The sequence below is a fragment of the Anabrus simplex genome, chromosome 8, assembly GCF_040414725.1.
Source record: "Anabrus simplex isolate iqAnaSimp1 chromosome 8, ASM4041472v1, whole genome shotgun sequence".
NCBI lineage: Eukaryota > Metazoa > Arthropoda > Insecta > Orthoptera > Tettigoniidae > Anabrus > Anabrus simplex.
The window spans coordinates 96,392,312-96,404,913 of NC_090272.1; the positions used below are offsets into that span (position 1 = coordinate 96,392,312).

At 38.1% G+C, this 12,602-nt stretch overlaps 1 protein-coding gene across 7 annotated transcripts in view; it reads right to left on the minus strand.

Annotated features, from left to right (window-relative positions):
* The window catches only part of LOC136878851 (thymidine kinase 2, mitochondrial), a 110,896-nt gene that overhangs the window by 31,121 nt on the left and 67,173 nt on the right, over nt 1-12,602 (minus strand). For all 7 annotated transcript variants that reach the window (XM_067152390.2, XM_067152388.2, XM_067152385.2 and 4 more), the window contains one exon: nt 10,701-10,879. In XM_067152390.2, the coding sequence (XP_067008491.2) occupies nt 10,701-10,879 (179 nt within the window). The remainder of the gene's footprint in view (nt 1-10,700; nt 10,880-12,602) is intronic.

Sequence of the window (12,602 nt, forward strand, 5' to 3'; positions counted from 1 at the left end):
TGTTATTAGCATACGTGAATTCGTAGAGTGAATGATCGAAATAGTAGTGTGACGTGAACATTTCGTTGTGCACAGCGCACATGTTATTGTGGAAAAGTACTCAAGGTTATTCTACTGAGCTCGCCCAGTGTGGTGGACTGCGGTGGGCTGTATGAGACCAGTGCTGTGGGCCAGTACGCTCCCGCGTCAGAAGAGAATGGCACTGCACGGGCTGGGCTGCTGGAGCCCGTGGGTTTGAAGTGTTGCGCGGTGGGCCTGGCTGCAGGACTCTGGAATGAACGCCAGGGCAGTTAGTGCACCTGTAAGGAGGTGTGCATTTTTCCATGTCATAAGACCCTCTCCCATATCTGCCACATACAGACTGACCCGAATGGGATACCATATGTCCAAACCTTTGGGGCTGATAGAATTTGGGAGGCAGAATTTATGGTCTTGCATCACGACAATACGTTGTTACCTTGACTTTTCCTGCTAACACTGACAGCTTTGCCATTAACTTTGCGCGTAATGCGCTGGACATGCGTCACGCCATGGTTCTTCATATTTTCCATCAGCTCATCGAACCAAACAGCCAAGGAAATGCCCACCAGGTCGTAGCAGGTATTGCCCGAGATCCGATGTTGGACGATGCCTAATACGGGCTGACTGAGGCAATGAGCACTAGGCCTCCATTCCTCAAAACACTCACAATAGCATATACCTTATAGAGTGTACAAAGTGATAAGTATAACTTTAAATTTTTTTTTTTTTAAATAACAGTGTAATATATCCTTCTGGCATTTTGCTGTGTGGGGACCTGCTCTGTCAGGCAGATACTACTGCTGAGTACATGGAGCTTCCACCCGACTGGACTAGGGATACCGCCTGGGCTTTTAAGCGTCATCACACACGTAAGAAGCCCTTCATCAAGCAGCACACACATCAAATTTTTATTTGGTCTACAACTAACCCTCAAGAAAAAATAAAGAGGGGACCGAAGGCCACATGACCCTTTTAGTCGCCTTCTATGACAGGCAGAGATTACTGTGAATGTTGATGCAACTTGGAAACAATTCTCTAACCCACGGGTAAATAATGGAAATATAGAGCTCGATGACGATGATTATTATTATTATTATTATTATTATTATTATTATTATTATTATTATTATTATTATTATTATTATTATGACTTGTCAGGTGTGGCTATGCATTTGCTTACATCTATTATTTTTTTTGTGCAGTTATGTACGGACTTTATTTGGCATTAATCGTGATCGTATCATTTGTGAGATTATGTCATGAAACATTTGCTATATGTATATTAATATGAATTTATTTAATGTAAGAACACGTAATTAATAGTATATAATTTATTATTATCTGTCTGCCCCTGTGGTGTAGTGGTTAGTGTGATTAGCTGCCACCTCCAGAGGACCGGGTTTGATTCCCGGCTCTGCTACGAAATTTTAAAAAGTGGTAAGAGGGCTGGAACGGGGTCTACTCAGTTTCGGGAGGTCAACTGAGTAGAGGTGGGTTCAATTCCCACCTCAGCCACCCTCGAAGTGGTTTTCTGTGGTTTCCCACTTCTCTTCCAGGCAAATGTCAGGATGGTACCTAACATACGGCCACGGCCACTTCCTTCTCTCTTCCTTGGGGTCTATCGCTTCCAATCTTCCCATCCCTCCACAAGGCCCCTGTTCAGCATAGCAGGTGAGGCCGCCTGGGCAAGGTAGTGGTCATCCTCCCCAGTAGTATCTCCCGACCCAGAGTCTGAAGCTCCAGGACACTGCCCTTGAGGCGGTAGAGGTGGGATCCCTCACCGAGTCTGAGGGAAAAACCGACCCTGGAGGGTAAATAGATTAATAAGAAGAAGAAATAATTTTTTATTACCTGTATATGAAAATGAAAACCTAAAACCTGTTTTCCATTCATTAACCGGATCAGGGATGTAATGAATGAATCATATATAGGCTATTAGTACGATGGGGTCGCCACTCCCAAAGTGATTTAGTAATGACTGATAGGTGCGATGAAATGAGAGTGGAGAGTGTTGCTGGAATGAAAGATGACAGGGAAAACCGGAGTACCTGGAGAAAAACCTGTCCTGCCTCCGCTTTGTCCAGCACAAATCTCACTTGGAGTGACCAGGATTTAAACCATAGTATCCAGTGGTGAGAGGCCGACGCGCTGCCGTCTGAGGCACAGAGGCTCTTATTACTTGTATATATGATGTATAAATCCAATGCAACGTTGTGCAACACACAGTAATAGTACAGAACAACACATCTTTACCACTAGAGAGTTACAGAAAAATCCATTCAATATAAAAAGGTTATCGGAGACTCTCAAAATGACGAGAAAACATGCTGTGTTATATTCTTCTAGAAGCCTGGCCAGGCAACGTATATAAAGAGGCAGTCTTGGGAGTTGACTGGAGTTGTTTTTTGTGAGAGTTATGAGTGCAAGTCATTAATCGAGTATGTGAATTTGTTGCGTTGGTAGTTGATTAACATGCAAGTGTTGCAGGCTTCTTCTTCTTCTTCTTCTTCTTCTTCATAGCAGTCAAGGGCTCAAATTGGTGGTGTATTGATGTGTGTGTAATCTGTATATACTGTGTAAATAAAACTGTACACAACTGACAGCATTTCGTGTGTGCATCTTTGTAGTCACAACAATGTGTTTAGTCCCTCCTATCCACAAAGATTCTTTTATTTATTTAGCATATGATTACATCACTAAAAATTAATATTTTCAACTATCTTAAATTATAAACTAATATCAAGGCCACAAATGTAGTCTATTGATCCATCTGTCATAACCAGGAACTCTGATTGCCAATGCAAGACCTGGTTGGTTCTTACCCGAATAAGAATTGAGCAGATCTTGCGTGGCAATTCAAAGCCATGCAAATTGCTTGATGTACATGGCATCTTAAGATGTTCCATCATAGCATTGATCTGCCATGTGTGTCTCCAGCTGTCATTAGTATTAAAGCTGTTGCTAACTAACATCCTTGCAGTTTCCAGGGGTGGGAGACGAGAGCAAAGCCTTCCTTTACTGATGGTTGGGATGCCTGCGCGAACAGGGAGGTGAGGATTTTTATGTAGGTTTTTGTAATTTTGTACAAGTGTATTTACTGCTGCATAGTAGGAGGTGGTATATGGCTAAGTATGGGTAGCCAGAAACTAGGTGTAGGTCTCATTATGCTAGTTATAAGATGCATGGTAGGGTTGAGCTGTGTGTCAACAAGTCTTGTGCGAGTACTATTCATCCAAGCTGGAGAGCAATATTCCGCAACAGGGCAAACCAACCCCAGAGCTGAAGTACAGAGTGTCGATGCAGATCTCCATGATGTGCCACAGAGTTTCTGGAGAATGTTATTTTAAGTTTTGATTTTAGCAGTTGTTCTTAATAGGTGGTGTTTGTAACTGAGCGTTCTACCAAGTGTCACCCCTAGATATTTTGAGTTTCTGTTATGTCTGAGTATCCTTCCTTCAAAATAGACTGAGCTCTTTGTTAGCCACCTTCTTGTTTATTGAAAACATTGAGACTTCTGTCTTAGCGACCCTCGGCTGCAACCCCCAACTGCAGAAATACTCACCAATAATTGTTAAATCATTGGTCAATACAGACTCTGTAACTTCAATATCCTTATGCCTCATTCTGAGTGCCCAGTAGCCAGCATACCTAAACTTTCTTGTTGTGGTTTCAGGCATGTCTGATATGTACAAACTGGAATGGGAGAGGGGCCAGGGTGGATCCTTGTGATAGCCCGTTGTTTAGCTTGCTTACAGGTTACTGAGCATTTCATTAATGAGATTGCCAATTTTTAGGCTTGAGATGACTTGTAGAAGTTTCAATATGATACCTTGCCTTCAGTCAGTGTCATAAGCAGCTGTCAGATCAATGAATATGACTGATGACTTCTCTTGATTCTGGAAGCCACAGGGGATATAACACATGGTACCAAAGCCACAATCCATTTCCCCTTTTATTTGCCTCTTACGATAGGCAGGGGATACTGTGGATGTATTCTTTGTGTCCCCCACCCACAGAGGGTATGAAGGCAATAGGTCCAAAAATAGTTCTCTGTGGAACACTAAAGTCTACGTTCTTCACTGGAGAACGATGTACCTCATTATACACTTTACTGTTACTGTGCAAAATATCAACAAATGGGGTTTATTACAAGTAATCATGTTCATGTTGGTCCATAGTGCCTATATAACTTGAGAAAAAATATATAGATCAACCACCTAATCAAACAATATTATAATCAAAAAAGTTTATCAAACAAAAGTGGACACGCTTCAGCTCTTGGAGCCATCATCAGCACACAAACACTTAAATAAGATTAACAGCACATAAACACATTTGAAAGAAAGATCAAGACTGTAGTGTTGATAATTGAGACAATTCAAAACAAAATATTGGAGCTCACTGATAAAATGGTCATAAATTCACCAGAAGATGGTTAAATATATAGCCTATTATGAAGTTCTTTGATGAAAAGGTCTTAGTCACCACAAGATGGCTAAATATATAATATTAATAATAAACACACCAAAGATAAGAACTTCACACTTGAGCTGCTGCAGGGCATCTATGTAATAGTCTAGTTGAGAAGAATGTACAGTTAAATTGAAATAATAAATATGGTAGTTCAACCTATTCAATACAAATAAATAAGAGATGTAGAGATTACATTCTTATTTAATTAAAAGTGGAAATGGTACCGGTTTCGACCCCAGTCTGGGTCATCATCAGCCGATTATAACTCGAAAAACAATGCATAAGTAAGAAAGAAGTTAACGGTCAAGTCCACACAATATCAGTTGAAGAGGCGATATAAAAAGACGGGGGCAGGCACTGTAAAATTCAGTAAAACCCCTCCTTAACTACCGAAAGCTGCTTCATACATTTAGATCAATATTTCAACCCAAATCATAATCTTAATGAAATTTCAGAAAAACCAAATATCCTTTTTGACCTAATTCCCATTTTCAGCAATGTCAAACCAACAAGTCATAATTCAGTTTTTCATAATATTCACAGCACATTTCCTCAACAACCATCCTTTTTCCCCACATCCTTCAGCCCCACCTTAACCCCCCCTCTCCCACCCCCTTCCTCAACCCCCTCTCCTTCTGACCTTCCCCTCCCCTCTCCTTCCTTTTCATTTGAATTTCACAACAGTTAGTCTGAAGCACACTCAACAATGGACCACACACCTCATGCTGTATTGAGAGGTAAGTCTCATATAACCTATGCCATCTAACTAACACATTCTCTCATTCAATTCATTAATTTAATTTTATCTAATTTATCAGGTTAACTTCATGGGCACCGCAATGAATTGCAAAATTTTATACCAGACACAATGTATCTGTGTTAACCACATCTTCATGTGCTGTCCTGACAATGTCCAACATTTCAGCAAGATTTAACAAGCACCATGAGAGCATCTCATTTATTATTTTGATTGAAGATGAAACAACATCTAACAGTTCCCTGTCAGCTAGTGGTTATTTACAGCAGTGTCCAATGGATTACATATAGCTAACACCACACATATAGATTTGATGACAAACTACAGGATCAACATTTACCAGTTCCTATTGAAATGATCAGCAGTATTAGAACTAACAGTTCTGTGTATATAAATTAATACTTAATACTTGAAATTATTCTCAATGATGAACATACTCAAGATGTTAGAACCTAGTTCATTTTCAAATTTATTCATATTCCATCCCAGTTTTTAATGTCACTTTGTATATATTTGTTTTCATTTGTTTTTATGTCAATTGTGTGCATGTACATTTGTTTAGTTATTAGGTGTTTTACATTAAGGCTGAAGATGGCCAGCCCAGGCCGAAACTAGTCCCTAATTAATGTAATTTAGAATATTACATATTATAGTATTGAAAGGTGGACCATTACTACATTAATTTAATAATTACATTGTACTTGCAATTCAATACGGATCAGAACCATGAAGTTTATAACCTATGAATTTTACAGTGCCTACCCCCGTCTTTTTATATCGTCTCTTCAACTGATATTGTGTGGACTTGACCGTTAACTTCTTTCTTACTTATGCATTGTTTTTCGAGTTATAATCGGTTGATGATGACCCAGTCTGGGGTCGAAACCGGTACCATTTCCACTTTTAATTAAATAAGAATGTAATCTCTACATCTCGTATTTACTTGTATTGAATAGGTTGAACTACCATATTTATTATTTCAATTTAACTGTGATACTTTTCAATACGGAACAATGAAATTTTTATCTTTAAAAGAATGTACAGTGCATAGTTGAAAGATAGTCGCATCAAATGTGGTATCTTCTTGTTAATAAATCTAGACTTCTTAAAAAAATAAATGGCCTCAGCAACCCTATCCAGGCATTTTAATACGATGTCATCTGGCTGCCTGTTCGTCAATTTTGACGTTCAGCTTTACTCTAGGCCTACTAGATGGCACAGTAAACCAAATATTTTCGGCATCTATGGCAGAGTTTTAATTAATTTTGTTGGATGAACTCCAAATTGTCACCGGAGATCTTTAACATGCCAACATCTCAGTTAAAATTGAAATAATTGAAAAATAGATTCAACCTATTCAATTGAATACGGAACATAAAAAATTTTTAACTTTAAATGCCAACATCTTACGACATGGAGTGTCGAATGGACTTTTGTCTGCCTTTCAAAAATCTTTTCCAGCTAACTCATTCCTGGTTGCCAATGTTTCGACCCCATGTGCTAAGTTGAGCTCATCAGTTATTAAACAGCACACCCACCAAGACGCATGGCTAGTGCATACCATGGAGACCACTGCGTAGGCTACTTGGAGCCACCGCCAGTGTCAATGCACTATGGGAGACTTTGCCTCATTACCAAAAATTTATGCCTGCCTGGCCATTAGATGTTACTGATGTTGATTCCCATAGGGAAACCGAAATATTTGTCCTGAATGAGTACATTTATAATAGCAATATAAAAGGTCTGTTATTGGACATTATAAATTTTCAAACTAACTCATTTCTAGTTGCCAGCATTTTGCCCCCGTGTGCTAAGTTGGGGTCATCAGTTGCTAAATAGCACACCCACCAAGATGCATGGCTAGTGCATACCGTGGAGGCCACTGCATAGGCTACTTGGAGCTACCGGCAGTGCCAATGCACTATAAGAGATTTTGTCTTATTACCAAAAATTGATGCCTATCTGGCCATCAGATGATATTGATGTTGATTTCCATAGGGAAACCAAAATATTTGTCCCGAATGAGTAAATTTATAATACCAATATAAAAGGTCCGTTACTGGACACCATAAATTTTCCAGCTAACTCATTCCTGGTTGCCAGCTTTTCACCCCCCGTGTACTAAGTTGGGCTCATCAGTTGCTAAATAGCACACCCACTAAGATGCATGGCTAGTGCATACAGTGGAGGCCACTGCGTAGGCTACTTGGAGCCACCGGCAGTGCCAATGGACTATGAGAGACTTTGTCTCATTACCAAAAATTTATGCCTACCTGGCCATCAGATGATACTGATGATGTTTCCCACGCAGGCATCAATTGTCCATCTCAGTTATCTTATGCCTCAACAAATATAAATACTGCTGCTTCTCTTGCCTCTACAGTCCGTGTCAGCTACGGTTGTTTGAGATGGAGAGGAGATGGCCTATCTCAGAACTTATTCTCCTAGATTTCTGTATTTACTCTTATTTTAGGCAAGAGAATGAGAGTGAAACTTTTAGTGTGTTAAAGTATTCTAGTGTAGAATGGAAACATTTTATTTCATCTTAACTGACGGTCCCACAGACTCTTTATTTACCCTTCATTATTCATTCATGGCGAGTGTTAAGAAAGTTATGCATCAAGTGGAAGTCTGCCAGTTGTTGCAGTGGCAGGGCTAAGAGCTGATAGTTTAATCGCCCAAACTTTATTGGACTCAAAATTATAGTGTTTCGAAGTGCTCTTATTTTGGGAACATTCTACGAACATATGCTAATGTTGAAAAATGAAATTTGCTTTGAACTTTACCTTTGGGAACTACGTGCTTCGATGAATCATGGACAACTGTTACGTGTATGTACACTTTCAAACCTTGATTCTTTTGAAATTCCTGTAATCTTTGTTCAGTAAATGTATGCTTGCACATGACATTACCCCCATTTCTCACTGTTCAGTTCCCATTCTCACTTCAGTTCTCACCCCCTTCACTTCCCATTTCTCTCTCTCTCTCTCTCTCTCTCCAGTATCATTACCTACACATGCTTCATCTTCCTTATTATGTTATCTTTAAACTAAGAGTTAGGGACTATTAATTAGGTATCTTCTCTTTTATTGCATGTTTCTTTTAGTATGAACCCTACACATTTGTTTCTTGTAAATTCTGATCTACAAACCACTTAGGCCTACTTAAAAAGATCTAAAATTTGTATAACACATTTAAATACCATAATAATTTGTCAACTAGCACCACCCCTTTAAATTATTTACTTATCAATCACACTTTTTAAAAATATATGTGAAGGTTATGTTTATACTTTACTCTTGGTGATCAATAAACTTTATTCATATCTATGCTTTCACTCTTTTTCCCCTAAAACTTCATCTCCATCATGTTTTAGTATTCTTTTCTCCCCCCATCCTCTTTACATGTCCAAACCATCTTAGTTTACTCCTATCACTTCTCCCATTTAGGTTTTTCATTCTATCCAACTTCCTCACATCTTCATTTCTCAATCTGTCTTTCCTTGTCTTTCCTATCATACTTCTCAGGTATTTCATTTCACTGGCTTGAATTTTACTCTCCTACCCACTTGTCACTCTCCAGGTCTCAGCCGCATAAATGAATATGGGTGCATAATACATTTTGTACGTTATCTCTTTACACTTCCTTATTCCAGACAAGGTTTCTCTTATGCTCCGGTAGAATGCATTGGCCTGTGCACCCTCTTGCTAATCTTCATATTCAGTCTTGTATTTTTTATTATTTTACACTACTTAACTGCTATAAAAACTCTCTGATAAACTGATTTTTAGTTTTTAGTAAGGTATAACTGAAAAATTCCAAGTCATAACTCTGTTGTACTAATTGAGAATTTTACAATTTTTGGCTTGAAGTCCATAAATCCTTTGTAAACTATGGCTTTTTTGTAGCTTCTTTAATTACTATCAGTTTATTTCAAAAAATGTAAATTGAAATGCCTAATTTTTAAAAATATTGATCATCAATATTATCAAATGTTACTGCATCCCAGTCTGAAGTTCAATAGTTTTAATGAAACTGTTGCATAGTGCTGCAGAGAAAATACAGTACTAGTGAACTGTCTATTCATAATTTAATTTTGGTTGAGTGTTTGTTTACATTCTCAATTTCTAATTGTTGAATATGTGCATGATGATCTGATAATCCAAAATAAGCTTAGGTTTTAAAACAAACACTGCTTATCATTGTAGCTGCGTTTGCAGTTATGCAAGTAGATATTAAAATCAAGGGTTTAAAATGCAGGTTTGAAGAAATAAAGTAGTTGTGATGTTGGCGAAAGGTTTTCTTTAGCAAAACATATGTAAACATCTCTGCAGAGAACTACACAGCTGAGAGAATTTTTTTTTACAATACAAAAGCTGGAATTCAACTAATGGTACTTCAAATTCTCATTAAGAAAATTATACTCTACTCTTCTAGTTACTACCATGACAGTATCTACTGTCCAAATATAGTAATCTTCAATATTAATAAGTTTAAGCTTATCATTTCTACAGCAAAGTTCACCAAAACAGATAAACATGAAGGCACTGAATGTTCTGATGAATGATTCTGAAATATTCATCTCTACTTTGTAGGGAGTTATTTAAGACTGGCCAGGCTGAGTGGCTCAGACGGTTGAGGCGCCGGCTTTCTGACCCCAACTTGGTAGGTTCGATCCAGGCTCAGTCCAGTGGTATTTGAAGGTACTCAAATACATCAGCTTCATGTCTGTAGTTTTACTGGCATGTAAAAGAACTCCTGCGGGACTAAATTACAGCACCTCGGCGTTTCCAAAAACTGTAAAAGTAGTTAGTGGGATGTAAAACATAACATTGTTATTTTTTTTGGCTAGTTGTTTTACATCGCACCGACACAGATAGGTCTTATGGCGACGATGGGACAGGAAAAGGCTAGGAGTAGGAAGGAAGCGGCCATGGCCTTAATTAAGGTACAGCCCTAGCATTTGCCTGGTGTGAAAATGGGAAACCACGGAAAACCATTTTCAGGGCTGCCGACAGTGGGGTTCGAACCTACTATCTCCCGAATAATGGATACTGGCCGCACTTAAGCGACTGCAGTGATTGTTATTTAAGACTGAACCCACCTTTTGGACTGAGATATTACTTGGTCCAGATCTAGTTCCAGTTTCCTGGACTAGATAGTTCCAGGAGAGTCTTCTCCTGATCTTTACTTGTAATGGTGCCAATATTTAATTTTGGACAGGAAAGTTGACAGAAGGAGTCTGGCACAAGTAAATTAAATCTATACTAGACTCAGCTGAGGCCCCGTGACTGCTACAGAATGTGAGCCCTTGAGCGAGCAATTTGTATATAAATATTATTTTACAGATGCAGGTAACACCAAGGATATTCAGTAAAATGCACTTAAAACCACTCTGACAATATTATATGGTATAAATATATTATTCTATAAGATGATTCACAGTTACCTGTTATTTTGGATAGATCTTTCAAACATCTGCACTGATTTATCTGTGTCCTGTGTCTGAATATCAAGACGACTCAGTTGAACAAAGCTTTGAAACGTGAAGTTCCATCTCTTGAGATCTTGATATAGCAAATCCAATAAGTTATGACCTCCAACATTACGCCATAAGTCAATAGGCTCCTGGAAACACACACATATTATACACCAATCCAATTACTAGCAATTTAAAAAAAAAATCATTACACTACAGTAACAAGAACTCAATTCATTAAGACAGAAATTAGTTACAAATGTATCTAATATCACAATATAAACAACTCAATAGACAGAACCTCCCTATTAAACATCCTAGAAGAACATAATTATGCATAATTAGGCAAACTCTTACAAAAACAAAGTCTACGGTGAAATTTATGGGAGAGATCTCAGAATAATTTAAAATTAAAATCGATGTTAGAAGGAAGGCGGACTTCCTCCGATTCTCTAACTGTATCCTGGAAAAAGTAAGAAGGGGATGAGAAGAGAAACTCAAAGGAGGCGGATTACAACAAGAGGTCCGGCTAGGATCAAAATTTAGGGGGGCAGGTATAAATTGCTCAGCTTTCGCTGACGACATTGCAATCTTCTCTGGAAGTATATAAACAGCATCAGAAAATGTCAATCTTTTGAAAGAAGTCACAAGGAAAGTTAGACTTCAAATATTTTTTGAAAAGATCAAATTCATGACAAACATCAGGAATGTACCTGAAAAGTTAAGAATGGAAGATGGTAAAATCAACAAAGTTGACAAATTCAAGTACTTCGGCAAAGTAATTTAAATTAATGGTATAATACTGTTACCATATGTTTACTTGCAGTCAGTTTAAAATTAATTACTCAAAAATTAATTTTGGCAGACTGAAGAACCTAACAGTTATAAAACAAACCAACAGCAAAAAAAAAAAAAAAAAAAAATGGAACTACCATATTAGGATGCCTGTAATAAAAATCTTTCAAATAAAAATAAAATAGGCATTAGCCAAAAAGTTTCTATGCTACAGAATGCATGTTCACCATAAAATCAGGAGAAATAGAAGAGGTAGAGAAAAAAGAAAGGAAGATTGAGAAACATTTGGGGATCCTTGAAAACAGAAAAAAGAGAGTTTAGATACAGGAAGAATGAAGATCTCTATAAGAGTGAAGAAAGTGATGAGATGCCAGATACAATCAGAAAGTTTCATGTTTAACCACAATCAATCAATCAATCAATCAATCAATCAATCAATCAATCAATACTGATCTGCATTTAGGGCAGCCGCACAGGTGGCAGATTCCCTGTCTGTTGTTTTCCTATCCTTTTCTTAAATGATTTCAAAGAAATTGGAAATTTATTGAACATCTCCCTTGGTAAGTTATTCCAATCCCTACTCCCCTTCCTCTAAACAAATATTTGCCCCAATTTGTCCTCTTGAATTCCAACTTTATCTTCATATTGTGATCTTTCCTACTTTTAAAGACACCACTCAAATTTATTAGTCAACTTATGACATTCCACGCCATCTTTCCACTGACAGCTCGGAACATACCACTTAAATACAAAGTATGTTACAAGTGTTATTTTTAATATACACCTATTCAATACAAAGAGATCTAGTAAATTAAGAATTGCTGCTGCTGCTGCTATTTGCTTTACGTCGCACCGACACAGATACTGTATGTCTTATGGCGACGATGGGATGAGAAAGGCCTAGGAATGGGAAGGAAGCGGCCGTAGCCTTAATTAAGGCACAGCCCCAGCATTTGCCTGGTGTGAAAATGGAAAACAATGGAAAACCATCTTCAGGGCTGTCGACAGTGGGGTTCGAACCCACTATCTCCCGATTACTGGATACTGGCCGCACTTAAGCGACTCCAGCTATCGAGC